At 44.1% G+C, this 13,498-nt stretch overlaps 1 protein-coding gene across 1 annotated transcript in view; it reads left to right on the top strand.

Annotated features, from left to right (window-relative positions):
• The window catches only part of COL4A6 (collagen type IV alpha 6 chain), a 295,437-nt gene that overhangs the window by 255,644 nt on the left and 26,295 nt on the right, over window positions 1-13,498 (top strand). Inside the window, exons 15-23 of the mRNA XM_047082051.1 lie at window positions 211-255; window positions 736-789; window positions 2,030-2,099; window positions 3,066-3,173; window positions 4,080-4,220; window positions 5,074-5,178; window positions 6,960-7,120; window positions 7,622-7,801; window positions 8,362-8,545. Of these exons, the coding sequence (XP_046938007.1) occupies window positions 211-255; window positions 736-789; window positions 2,030-2,099; window positions 3,066-3,173; window positions 4,080-4,220; window positions 5,074-5,178; window positions 6,960-7,120; window positions 7,622-7,801; window positions 8,362-8,545 (1,048 nt within the window). The remainder of the gene's footprint in view (window positions 1-210; window positions 256-735; window positions 790-2,029; window positions 2,100-3,065; window positions 3,174-4,079; window positions 4,221-5,073; window positions 5,179-6,959; window positions 7,121-7,621; window positions 7,802-8,361; window positions 8,546-13,498) is intronic.

The following is a 13,498-nucleotide window of genomic DNA, read 5'->3' as shown; positions in this document are numbered from 1 at the left end:
AGCTCTTTAAAAATGCTCTGTGTGGTTATTCACCCTGATGGATTAGTGCTTAGAAGAAAAGTCATTAAGCCATGTCTAGGAACATTCTCTTACCTGATTTTAGGATAGGCAAAATCCTGAACTCAGTTGGATAGCTTTGTTATATAAGTCTATTGGCTTTTTCTAGTGTGGGCTATTAATCTTTCTAAGGTGCCTCCATTCTCTTTACAGGGTCCCATGGGTTTAGAAGGACTCCGAGGCCCCCCAGGGAGTCAGGTATTTTGGTTAATATCATTAAAAGCCCACATGTAAAGTCATAATTAAAAGGCCCTCTTGCTTTACTTAATGTGGCCATCAGTCCAAAGGGAATCACTGCTTATAATACAAAGTATCTACCTCTCTTTGGTATAATCTCAGCCACTATCTTCTTTTGACCCAAGAAGCAGAGTCTCCAGTGCTACCAATCCAGTGCCATACCATGGTCATACTTACTTATTACGTTATCAGGGTCTAGCAAGGCCAGCCTGCTTGTATTCATCTCTAGCCGGTGGCCCTTGTACCTCCTAAGATGCAAGGTGGCTACCTTGTCCATATTGCCTTCTGGAACCTTTTACACCCTCCAGAGTCAGGTAGACTCCTGGAATACTCTGGCATGCCAGCCAACGTCCCTGTGCCATTTGCCCTGGCCTCGTCCAAAGACCAGTCCCCGTATGCTCTTAGACATTTGACTTAGTTGTAACTATGTTTCTGTCGCAGGGCAAGAAAGGGTCCTCAGGTTTCCCTGGATTTAATGGATTTCCAGGAATTAAGGTAATGTTGTTGGGAAGTGAAAATCCTGGATTGGGGAGGTGGAAGAGTGAAAAATTACCATAAATGCTGTTTAGTCCATTTGGCTGCTATAAGAAAATATCACAGACTGGGTGACTTATAAACAACAGAAAATTATTTCTCACAGTTTTGAGAAGCCCGAGATCATGGTGCCAGAATGGTTGGGTGAGGGTCCTCTTCCATGTCACTGACTTCTCACTGTGTCCTCACATGGTGGAAGGGGCAAGCTAGCTCTCTTGGCCTTTTCTTATAAGGGCATTAGTCCTCTTAAGGGCATTAGCTCCACCCTTATGACCTGATCACTTCCCAAAGATGCCACATCCTAATACCATCACCTTGGGCATTAGGTTTTCAAAATGAATTGAGGGCGGGGCAGGGGGAAGGAGGACACAAACTCTTGGACCTTAACAAATGCCTACAGATGAGATGAAGTATTTTTTAACATTTTAAAGGTTACTCTTTTCATATGCACTTCAGTGCATGAACTACTTTTAACACACAAAGCCATTGAGCATTCCTTAGATTCCACTTGATCAATGGCAGACTAAAAGGGGGAGGCTGTGAAAGCAAATCCATCTCTACAAGGAATATTCTACTACTGACATGGTTTAGAATTGCCAAATTTTTTGGGGGGGATTGTTTTTAAATTCTCTACAGACGATGCACCCCCTCATTGCCTGTACCTAGGACAGGCAGCTCCCACCACCCTACCTGGATATGCCATTGTATCTGATTCTGATACCTGAGTCCCCCTTTTGGGGACTGAGTCACCCTTTTGGAAAGTCCTTTGACTTCCTCTGCCTGACATCATCCACTAACAAGGCCAGTGATGGTAGCAGAGTCTTAGGCCTGCTAAGTGTGGAGAAAATTTTGCAACTGCTCCTTCCTTTGCACCTCTTTGGTGCAGCAATGTTGTCTGTTCTTGTGACATGTTCCTCGGGTCCAGAAGCAGATTATCCTTGAGTCAGGTTGCAAAATAAAATTGAGATCCCTTGTTTTTGACAGGTTTGCAATTGAGTGTAAGGCCTCTGGCCTGCCTTATGTTGCCTTCATCTGAAATTTATTGAGCTCTGAAATTAACCTATGGACTAGTTGGCCCTGGGAATCAGGGGTTGCAGGAGGAGAAACCTTTCATTTTCCTGAAGAGTGGTTTTGAAGGCACATAGATCTTGAGTGATGAGGTCACAGAAATATTTGCATTTAATGCATTGAATCTTTACAGGGCGAAAAGGGTGGCATTGGCTTGCCAGGCCCAGATGTTTACATCGATACGGATGGTGCTGTGATCTCAGGTGCAACTTTTCATTGATTTGAGTGAAAAAGAAAGGACCAGGACTTAAATTCTATATTCCCTGCGATTGTGAAAAGGGTACTTTGTCAGCCACTGGATTGCTGCTAAACCCAACACCCTCAAGGGTCCCTCATGAGTCCTGTACTTAGAAAATTGAACTCCAATGTCTTTGGGCAAAGAAGTCAAGCCCTATGCTTCATGTTTGTGTTGGGTCCACTAAGACTAGGATTTGGGTCAGACTGGGCCTGAACTTGCTGAAAATTGTTCTCTTAAAGATGCTTAGGGAAGGATTGGTATCCTCCCCAGCCAGGCTGACTGCAGCCTTGTACCATGAGACACTTGGTGTCTCATCTACATGATCCCATTCATGCTTGGGTTTGACAATTTCATAGGAGGTGGAGAAGTATCCAATTCTTTCCATTGCCTTCTCCAAACATCCATATGCCCAGTGTCTCTAACTACTCTTTGCTTGAGCAAAGGCTTCTACTATTGTACCTCTTCTACCTGAGTGTCCTAAATTATTTCTCCTCTCTCATCTTCTCTGGCCCATGCCCTAGCCAGTAAATTCATTGAAGCCAAGGTGTTAATGATCGACAGCGGCTTCTTATGTTCCACTTCCAGGGAACCTATGTGCATAATATGAGTGGTAGACTTCAACACCGTAACACAAATAGTAGACATTTGATGCATGACAGCAGGTTGGTAGTAGTAGAAAAACGTTCCTAGTACTTACCAGATCTTACCATGGAAGGTAAACCCTGGCCAGACTGGTTCTGGACATTAATGGAGCCTTAGCTCAAGTGGGCCCATTATCACTGAGGCCATTAGCATCTGAGAGACCTATGAAGTACAAGAAAGGCACGTCCACCATGAGGACATCTCCTTGCAACTCCTCTTAGACATTTTGTGACATTAGTGGGCCTTCTCTGGGTTTGCTTATGGCTTTTTTCTTTCATCACAATGCCAGGTTACCCTGGAGACCCTGGTGTGCCAGGCCTCCCAGGACTTAAAGGAGATGAAGGCGTCCAGGGCCTGCCTGGACCTTCCGGCTTCCCTGGCTTGCCAGCTTTACCAGGTAAAGCAAACTAACCCATCCCCTGCACAGATCTGTCCTCCATCCATTCTGGTCTGGGCATGTACCTAGCCAAAGTCAAAGGAAAGGTAAATGGTAGTCACTAACCTCCCTACCACTGTCCCAAAGCTAATGTATATGAAGATAGGACCTGGGTGAACAGTTTTCTTTTGGCCTGAATAATGTAGCATTGCTAAACAGGCAACTCTACTGAGGTTTGTGGTAACCAGAGGGGGCCAGTGTTGGCCTGCTAGAACCCTGTCACTCTTCTGTGGATGTGCCATCCCAGCTGATGCTTGCCAGAAGGGGCCAACAAAAGCCCAGAGGAGAGTTTGTACCCAGATCCTCACTCTGTGCTTAACTCAGGCACTAAATGGCCCAGGATCCTATGGATGACACCCTTGAAACAACAATTGGAGGGGCATACCTGTATATCATTCTATAGTAGTAAATAGAGAAAGGACATGCCAGATTCTGAGAGGCCATGGTGACCCAAATATAAAGCTTCAGACATTGCTTTTAAAGGCATCAGTTTCTAAGTTCCTTGGAGATGGGCATCTGTAAGGATACCTGTGCTTTTAAAGCAGCCACTGGAGGAGGTACAGCTGATCCCACTACCAAGGTTGAAAAATCACAAAGTACAAGGCTGGAGACCAGGTTTCCCTCTCAGGTTTGCCACTAAAAAGCTTTGTGCCCTTGACCATGTTTCCTCATGACTTTGGGTCTCAACTTACTGAGGAATTAGGCTAGATGATTCCTAATGACCCCTCTAACTCTGATGCAAGAGAAGGGCAAATGCTTTTCCAAATTCTTCCCTTGGAGTTAGTTTCCAATGTATGCCACTGATTGCAATGCCCCTGAAGAGTAGGGTGACATGAGTAGCATTATTGTCTGGGCTTATTCTTCCAGGTGTCCCAGGTGCCCTAGGGCACCAAGGAGTTCCAGGTCTCAAGGGGGACAAAGGAAACCCAGGCCGCACCACAGTTGGTGCAGCTGGCCCCCCTGGCAGAGGCGGTTTGCCAGGCTTACCAGGCCTAGCAGGCCCACCTGGTAAGTCATTCATTTTTCTCTTTGGTGTTGAGACTCAGGTGTGACCCAGATGGCAGAACACTCATGATTTTTGAGGGAGAGAGCATTTCACAGGATAAATAGCCAGGATACACAATGACTGGCAGAGGGGCAGTGACAAAGGCCTTGTTCTCTCTGAGTCAGAGCCTTCTTCTACAGGTTAATGACCACAGCACTCAGAGTGCTCATCAAGAAAAAAGCAAGCTAAGGCCACCTCAATAACCAAACACTATCTAATTCCTTCCAATTTCTGTACTCATTTCATTCCACCCTCCACTGTTCTCAGCCCCTTGGCCTCTGGTCTTGCAGCTCATGATGAAGCAACATTGGCTCCTTCAAGCTCCAGTGGGGTGGGCTGAGAGCCTGAGAAATGGAAAGCCAAGCCTGGATCCTCAAGATGGTTGCTAAAAGCCTCTACAAGGCTTATTTTCCCTAAGTCTCCTACCTGAGTATGGAATTCTAGATTCTAAGAGAAAGGCTAGAAATATGCCCAGTGTGCTTGTTTGTAATCTAAACCCCATGACTTCTGCAGCTTGCACCCATTCCCTCAAACTTTCTGGGGTAGACTTTGGGCCTGTTGGCTTACTGAAGCTATCTGGGTCATTCCTGTACCCTCACTGTCTAGTCCAGTGCCTGGAACATAGTAGACCTTCTGTAAGCAGTAGTAGAATGAATAGAGTCAATAAGGGATAAGACTTGCTACAGACTTTGGGTCCCTGTGTCTGCTTCAGTTGTTTAGCCTCAAGGATGCTTAGTCCTTAGTGACTGAGCTGCTGTGCTGAGTCATGTGAGTCTAGGCTCGTGTGAGATCCTTTATGCTTCCTTTGTCCTGAAGGTCGAACATTTGAGACTGGAACACTACAGAATACAGAGCCAGGGTTCCCTGGTCTCCGAGGAGAACGAGGTCCAAAAGGAAACCCAGGCCTCAAAGGAATAAAAGGTAATTTTGTCCCCTTGGGTTTCTTTGTTCCCCACACTCCTTGCAGAAAGCTTTCCGGGGAATGAGCAAACTAACGGCCTTGGGAATGTGAACAAAAGCAATTTGGGATCTTGATCGGGGATTTGATTTTAAGATTGTTGGAAGGGCTATGTTTAGGGCTCTGAGACTGAGGTTGGAAGTTGAGGTCACATAGAACAAAGTGGCTTGCAGGCTGCTCATCCTATTGTGTCCACCTGCAGAAGCTGTTGCCGTTAACCCCAGTTATTAACCAGTACATGCGGCAACACTTTTCAGCTTGCAAGGCCAAGGATGGATGCCACTTATCATTAACTTCAGTCTGAAGGATAGGACTCTGAAAAGGTCAAGAGTTGGCACTCTGAAACAACCAACTGGCTCCAGAAAAATAACTGCATCTCCCTTCCCACCCCCCGATGTTGAAGGGCTAACTGATTATGCCAGCCTTTGGCCACACTGCTCTGTCCATCTTCTTGCTGCCTTTGGGTCATTCCTCTGTTTCATACTCTTGAGATGCAGATGCTTAAAGCTCAAATAAATCAATTCATTTTAGTTGCAGCCCAGGCCTAAGTGGAGGAAGAGGTGAAACTCTGGGCTCCAGAGAGGTTTGGGGATGGCCTAGGGAGTTCAAGTTATCTGAGATCTTTCCCCTTCTCTCACAGAGTTAACAGCTCTTCTCAGCCTCAAGCAGAGACGTCCTAACTTACTCTTCCCCTTTCTCATTACTGAATCATAAAATGTCACTACGTAAGTATAGGAGCTAGTTGAGAAGTTTTTAAAAGTTCCATCTCTGTTGTTCAGCTGCAAGGAGGACTATTTGGAGAAAAAGGAGATGGAATTGCAAGTTTTGACTTAGGATGTTAACCTTTGCCTTTGTGTGACTCACTACAGAGCTAGTGTACTTCCAGATACCATTCTCGCTCCTGAAAAGATATAACTCTAATGCTCCCCATTCTATATTCCCATGGGACTAGAAGGTTTTCCCTAAGTCTGGAATAGTGATGGTGATTCTCAAGCTTCACTGTACATGAGAATCACCTAAGGGAGATTACTCAAAATTAGATTCTTGGTTCTGGCCTCCTGAGAGTCTGCTTTATTAGAATAGGGGTGAGGCCCAGCAAGCTGCCTTATGAACAGGCAACATAACTGACTGTGATCCATGGATCACACTTGAGAAATGCTACAGACTGTTCTTTCCGAGTTTCAGGGATTATCAATTTTCTGAAAGTAAAAAGAGGCCCTTCAGGATGTTAGGGGACCTCAGAGTCACCTACATTGGCCTAAGTTCTCATTTTCCACACCATAAGCATGGAAGGTACAGGTGGCTGGGCTATAGTGTTAGTGATTCTTTGATACCACTTCAAAGGTGCTTTGCCAAAATCCCTGTCATACATTTATTGGACATTTGTCTCTGTGTACAGAACACAAGGGAAAAGACATTATGATGAAGAGAATTTTTGAGTGGCTTAGATTCCAGATCCAAGTGGTTAGCATAGGGCAGTGGTTCTTAACTCTGGCTGTACATTAATTAGACTCACTGATCGCTGGGTTGTCTCCCCTGAGACTAATGAAATCAAATCACTGGTACAAATGTACTTTGATAGAGAGTAGATCTGCTTCATAAACCTAGTTCATGTGAGTTTGTTCTCTGTGGACATTCTGATTCCCTCCAGGGAGTTGTTCAAGTCACAAATTACCACTGTTGTATCATCCTTTTTCTTAGAAAGATGGTCTATTTTGTTTAATGTTGTCTTTTTCTCCTCCAGGCGACTCGGGGTTTTGTGCTTGTGATGGCGGTGTCCCTAACATTGGACCACCTGGGGAGCCAGGCCTGCCTGGGTCACAAGGTCTCATTGGCCTTCCAGGCCTTAAAGGAACCAGAGGAGATCCAGGCTCTGGGGGTACACAGGGCCCATCAGGGACTCCAGTAAGTCTCACCAAACTTTGGCCCTGAGGGAGCAATAGGAGCTTTCCAGTGCCCTGTACTCCTCCCCAGTCACGTTCCTAAAACACAGGAAAGACAGATTGGAATAAAACAAAGCTTCAGGGTTTTGATCTGTAATATGAAAAAGTCAGACTAGCTGATCTCCAAAGTCCCTTTCTGCTTTGACCTACCTATGTTCCCTCCCTTCCCCCACTTCCTTGATCCCTCTCTTCCTTCCACAAAATTATTTGTATTTGCCTAACACTGCGCTGGGCCCTGAAGATGAAATTGAATTAAGACAGGGTTACCATCCTCAAAAATTTCAAAGATTTAGAAAGGATAAGAAAAAAAATGGGCAGTTGTAATCCTAGATGAGGAAATTATCAAGTGCCCTGAACAGTGCCAAAATGTACCCAAGGTTCTGCTTTAGGTCAGACCTATGCTAGGTACCAGAGTCCTATAATGTATACATCTCCTGATTGTTCCCTTTTGTCTGTTTTGCAGGGTTTATTTGGACCTCGGGGTCCTGCAGGCCACAAAGGAGAGAAAGGGGAGCCAACTCGCAGTTCAAGATCAAGGATGCCAGGGGAGCGGGGTGATCCTGGCCCCCAGGGGCTCCCTGGTAAAACAGGAATCCCAGGGAAGGATGGAGTACCAGGTTTACCAGGTCTGCCAGGCCTCCCAGTAAGTTGATAGTTCCTGGGTGATAAGCTCTATAAATCCTCACATCTGACTTAGTGGGGGTCCTGATGGCCACTAACCATGAGACAGGGTAGAACATCTCCTCCCACCTCTGCCACTGAAACTCTGTGCTCTGTGCTTTTCTTTTCTGTAAAATAGGAATCTTTTTCTCAAAATGGGTCATTGCCTCATTTGAGAAATGCTAGTACCCATTGACCATATCACTGAAAATGCTTTAGCTTCTCAGTAGCTTTCCCTTGCAGGTAATCCAGCTGCTTTCTGTGACCCAACCCCTGCCAGGGACTGTTACCTTGCTCCAGTTTCCTGCCCCCTCCCCACCACTGGTCTAGAATATTTTGTATTATCAGATCATCAAGAATTGACAAACTTCATTTCCATGAACTAAATGAACTAAATCAGAGGAACTGATTGATAAACTAGAGTGACGGAGAATTTTAACAAAAAACCAAACATCAGTCACACTGGCTACCTCTTTCCTATGGTCAAACAACTCAGGATAAATCTTTAAGTTGGGATTGCATTCTTTCTTATGTGTTCTCTAGGGTGATGGTGGACAGGGCTTCCCAGGTGAGAAGGGGTTACCAGGACTTCCTGGTGAAAAAGGCCACAGTGGTCCAGCTGGTCCTCCAGGAAATGGACTGCCGGGATCTCCCGGACCTCGTGGGCTTCCTGGAGATCAAGGAATAGATGGATTACCAGGGAAGCAAGGCCTCCCTGGGCTTCCAGGTGAGTCATGGAATCAGATGGCCATGGACTTGCAAAACTGACCCCTTGTAGAGTGTAGATATGACCCAGGTACATGAAATGTGTCATAAGAAGAATTTTGGCTGGTTATAATCACTTCTTGCAATTTTTTAAGGTTTTTCATGAGGACAAAGGATCATAATTGTACATAATTGTGGTACACTTATACAGAGCAATCTAGACTTCAGTTCTACTTAGTAAAAACAAAACAAAACAAAAAAGACTTCCTAACAGCAGTCTGAAAATGTAACAGAGCTGTCTTGGGAGGTTGTGAGCTCATAATTCCTGGAAAATTTCAAGCATATGCTGGATGGCCATTTGCTACAAGTATCATTGAAGTAATGAGCAAGAGATTGGATAGGTGTCCTCTTAAGTTATATGGTACTATCATCACCAGAGAGGAACCTTTCCTTAATTCATGAGATCTCAGATTGAGAAGAGACTCTACTTGTATCTAGTCTAATCTTTATTTCATACCTTAAACCCCTCGCATTTCTATATCTTCTTTTTCTATCAGCATTTCAGGAATTGTAGGGAGTGACAGTCCTGCTTGTAGATTGTGATGGTGCTATGTTAATAAGTCACCTTCTTGCATACAGCCAGAATAGCTCTCCATCCCAACTTCTGTTTCCATTAGCGGCACCATCCTTATTGTTATCTGAAGTTTGAAAACTTGAAATTCATTTCTTATTCTTCATTTGCAGTGCTTCTTATATTCTTTCCCTCCTCTTCTTGCTACTAAGTTCTCATTGTCTCACACCTAAGCTTATCAAATACCTACATGCTTTTCAGAATAAATGGACAGTTGGAAGGAAGGATGAGTGGATGGATGAATGGATGGATGAGTGAGTGAATGACATTGGAAGTAAGGATGAGTGGATGGATGGATGGATGGATGGATGAGTGAGTGAATGACAAACAGCTTCTTAAGTGGTTTCTCATCCCCTACCTCCAGACTTTCCTCACTCAGTTCTGCTATGAACAATGCTGCCAATTCAGTATTTGTAAAGCACTGATATCATCACGTCTCGCCGCTAGTCCAAAGCTACAAGCGGTTGCCTTTTTCTGGAATGCTCTTCCTCTTTTTTTTCTGTTCAGTCAGATTTTATCTGTCTTTCAGGGTACACACCTACTTCTCCACTAAACCTTCTCTTGACCTCCACAACATATACCATTTCCTCTTAAATTACATGTTTTCTTCCATTAATGCTTTTAGTTTTCCCAACTGCTTTGTAAGTGTCTGGATACTAAAGAAGGCAATTCTTTTTAGCATTTCTCAATTTGCCTAGTATAGTGTAATGTTCCATAAGATACTAATATATACTCACAGAAGAAAAGGGCTTCTCAATAACCAAGGGGCTATTTCTTAGACCTATTTCTTCTCATTCTACCTTGTCACCTTGAAGAATTACCAAAAAAGAAGACAGAAACCAGGTCTTGTCATGTTTATTGACTTTAAAATCTACTTTCATGTGTTGGCATACCAAGGATGATAGTATATGTTAAAAATTGATGATTCAAGATTCTTAAAACCAAGTTGTATTTCAGTTTACAAAACCCTGTGAAGGCTGTGAGGAATTTTATCAAACTAAAGTATTGTACTTTTGGAAGTCCTAGCTTTGCCTCCATCTCTGTTCCCAGAGATATTATTCATGGTCATTCCACTACCCCTGTGCCAATTGGGTCTTTATTCTAGGCCAACCATTTCTGTAGGCAACTGGGTTTTAAACTGAGTTATAAACTGAGTTACCTATATACTTACACACACTCAAATCTGGCTATTATCAACATTCTGACTGCTTGAAAACAGGCTGAGTCAACAGAAGGAGGCCCATGGGACCATTTGTATCCTAAACTTCACTAGGCCCCAGACACAGAAAGTTCTTAGGAATATAGTGATATAGTAAGCTCTAGCCTGAGAGATACCTTATGCAGAAAATGTTCTTGTTGTAGTACCAAGACTTTCCAAAAAATTACTTCCGATAAGAGCATTAGTTTTCTTTTTCTTTCCATGGCAACCACATATAACTCCTCAAACCTATCTTTTTTTTCCACACAATTTTAAAAAGACATAACTTGGGAGCCCCTGACATTTGCATGATGGCCATTACTGTTGCCATGAAAACGAAGGGATGCTGTTCTTTAAATGTGTTCACTCCAACCAGTGGTGGCCCAGGCTAGAGCAGCTGCATTGGATGGGGATGTAGTCACTAGAAGCTTTTCAACCTAGTGGTGTGAGTCATTACAAACCTTGGACGAGCAGACAACTGGCTCTTTCCAAAGAGGCTCTGATCCAGATGGTCACAGTAATCAATTACCCTGGTTATTGAAACAGCAACTGTGTCCTTGATCCTGTGTGGGTGCCAGCTCTCTCCATTCAATCTGGATAGGGAATTTGATTAGTGGGCATACCCAGTCTGCAGACAAGACTCCCCTTGGGCCTCAAGGAACTTCTGTCCAGGTTTAATTTTCTTTTTTACTTGATTGGTCTAGGTGACTGTTGCTGCAGGGAGAGCATTGGTAAAGGAGGCTTAGACACAGAGGGAGGTGAGAGCTAGCTCAGCCTCGAGGTTCTCAAACACTGATGTTGCCAAAATGTCCCTTCCTTTTTGTTCACCTTTCTCGCAAACACTCATGATGGCCTGAGCACCATGCTAGAGTCTTTGGCTGGGGAGGGGTGCATGAAGGCTGACACTGACACTGTCACTCCTGATTTTTGGGAGGGGATACAGGAGTAAATGGGCATGCAGTCTCTGAGAGGGACTGATTTCCTTCACCATGCTTGTTGATGGCTTTGCTGATGTCTGCCTTGAGCACCTTCATTTTATGAACTTAGCTGGGGTTGTAACTTGCCTTGAGAGGTAGCTGGAAGATGAACACATGTCTGATGTTTATTCACTGGACCCAGAGTAAACTGAAATGATAGAATCTTGATAAGCAGAGGTGCTTTTTATTTTGACGATGAATTTGGGCATTTATGGAGGAAATCCTGACTAATTAGATTGTGTGTTATAGAACAGAACATGGATAAAGCTGATTTATGCTTTGTTGAAGAGAAGGCTCTGAATTCACAGATGTGAAGTAGAAGACAGAGATGTAATGTGAAAGAGCCAGATACCAGGATGACTTGAAGGTCTTACCTTCTCAGCATTTTGACCCTCCACTTGCATACACAAGGGTGCTGTGGTGTACAGGCCTGGTCTGAGGCAAAAGGGAAACATGCCCTTGATTTCCATCTTCCCTTTTGTCATTATTTGTCCTGTCCTGGAACCTTTCCGACGCCTGACCTTGGCCCCATGCTCTAAACGTTTGTTTTTAATCTGGCTGTCACAGGCAAAGAGAATTTATGAAACTTATCTGATGATTGAGTGAGGATGGATGGTTCGTGTTTGGACCCAGCGCAGAGATATTTGTGTTTTACTGTTTGTTGTAAGGTTGAAAGCGATGGAACTGCAGTGTTTGATACATTGGAGTCAATGGGCTATTGAAATATTTGGGGCAGGAGAATCTTCTGCAGGATCCCTCTCGTGATACTATCTAGGGAGGCAGTTCTTCAGCCTAGTCCAAGGGACTGAGGCCCAAGCTGAACACAGGACTGGCAGTCCTCTCCCAGTGAGGCATCTCATCATAAGGTGCTTGCCCATAGGTTATAGTTCCACAGAAGGGAAATAGCCCTGAGAAATAGCGCCATCATTTCAATGTCTGGCAGGATGGAGATGGGAGTGACCACTAATGGGGTAAGATCAGGCCTATGGCTATCTCCACCTGTAGAAGTGTGGCTATGGGAACCTGAGGTCTACAAGGCGGAAAGTTGCTGCCCAGGCTACAAAGTAGCATCACTAACCTGACTAAGGTAGAAACCAGGAGCTGGTCTTGGAGGAGCTCTTCTGAATGCTCCTCCTTAAATAAGATAATAAAAAACTACTGTTTGCTGAGCAACCGCCAAGGTGCCAGACACTGTGCAGAATGCCGTTAGCATTATTTCATATAATCCTCACAAGTGCCACATGAGAAAAGTAGCTCCCGTTTTATACATGAGGCTCAGAGAGGTTAAGTATCTTGTCCAAACAGCTGGTTAATAGCAGAACTAGTATACAAGCTCAGGTCTGTCTGGCTCGGTGTCTATAGTGTATTGGTTAAGAGCCCCCACCTCTTAACCAATACACTATATTCAATTCCCCATGTTTCTTTGTGAATAGAGCAAGTGCAGAAGGAATGCCATCTAGTTGAGTAAGCAGTCTAAATCATAGATTGTAAACATATCTTTAAGAAAGGCAATTTGTGATTTATTTTAGGTACAGGCAAAAACTATAGCAGTTTACTAGAACTGTTGGCTCTGTGGCTTAAAGCAGGCCTTGGGGGATTGTTTTAATGAATAGGCAAGACTAATTTTAATTAGCATAGCAACTATTTGTAAATGGCACTTGGAGCCTACACAAAATTTGTTCATCGGTATTTTATTAAACCTCCCCTCTGTGATCTTGTGTAGACTCTTTTTATTTGAATTATGAATGAGCAAGGAAGAATTTGCTAGGGGAAGGCTATGCATGCCAACTTCAAAGTCTTGAACACTGAAATTGACTACTGCATCTCCCTGAGTACCAGAGTTGACATTTTCAAAGGAGGAGCTGAGGGAATGGTCATTGTTTGTCTGCCATGGCCAAGAGAGTGGCCTTCAGTGTTTGTCTGATACAGAAATACAGCTACCTCTCACCCACAGTAATCACCAATAGGTTTCTGTAGATCCCAAGTGCTGTGGGTCAAAAGAACCCGATGGTTTAGGAAAAGAACCCAATAGTTTGTTTTCATTCCAAGAAAAGGGCAGACATGTGAACTTGAGGGGTCTTGACTTCAAACCCTCCAGTCTAGTCACATGGCCATAATGGATCCTCAGGCCTATCCCCAAGCACCCATCCTAGGGAGAGGCTTCATATG

This window comes from Lynx rufus, unplaced genomic scaffold (genome assembly GCF_022079265.1).
Source record: "Lynx rufus isolate CCGP_SWC_20201006 ecotype Redwood Valley unplaced genomic scaffold, mLynRuf1.p SCAF_19, whole genome shotgun sequence".
Lineage (NCBI taxonomy): Eukaryota > Metazoa > Chordata > Mammalia > Carnivora > Felidae > Lynx > Lynx rufus.
This window is presented reverse-complemented; position numbering and strand designations above follow the sequence as displayed.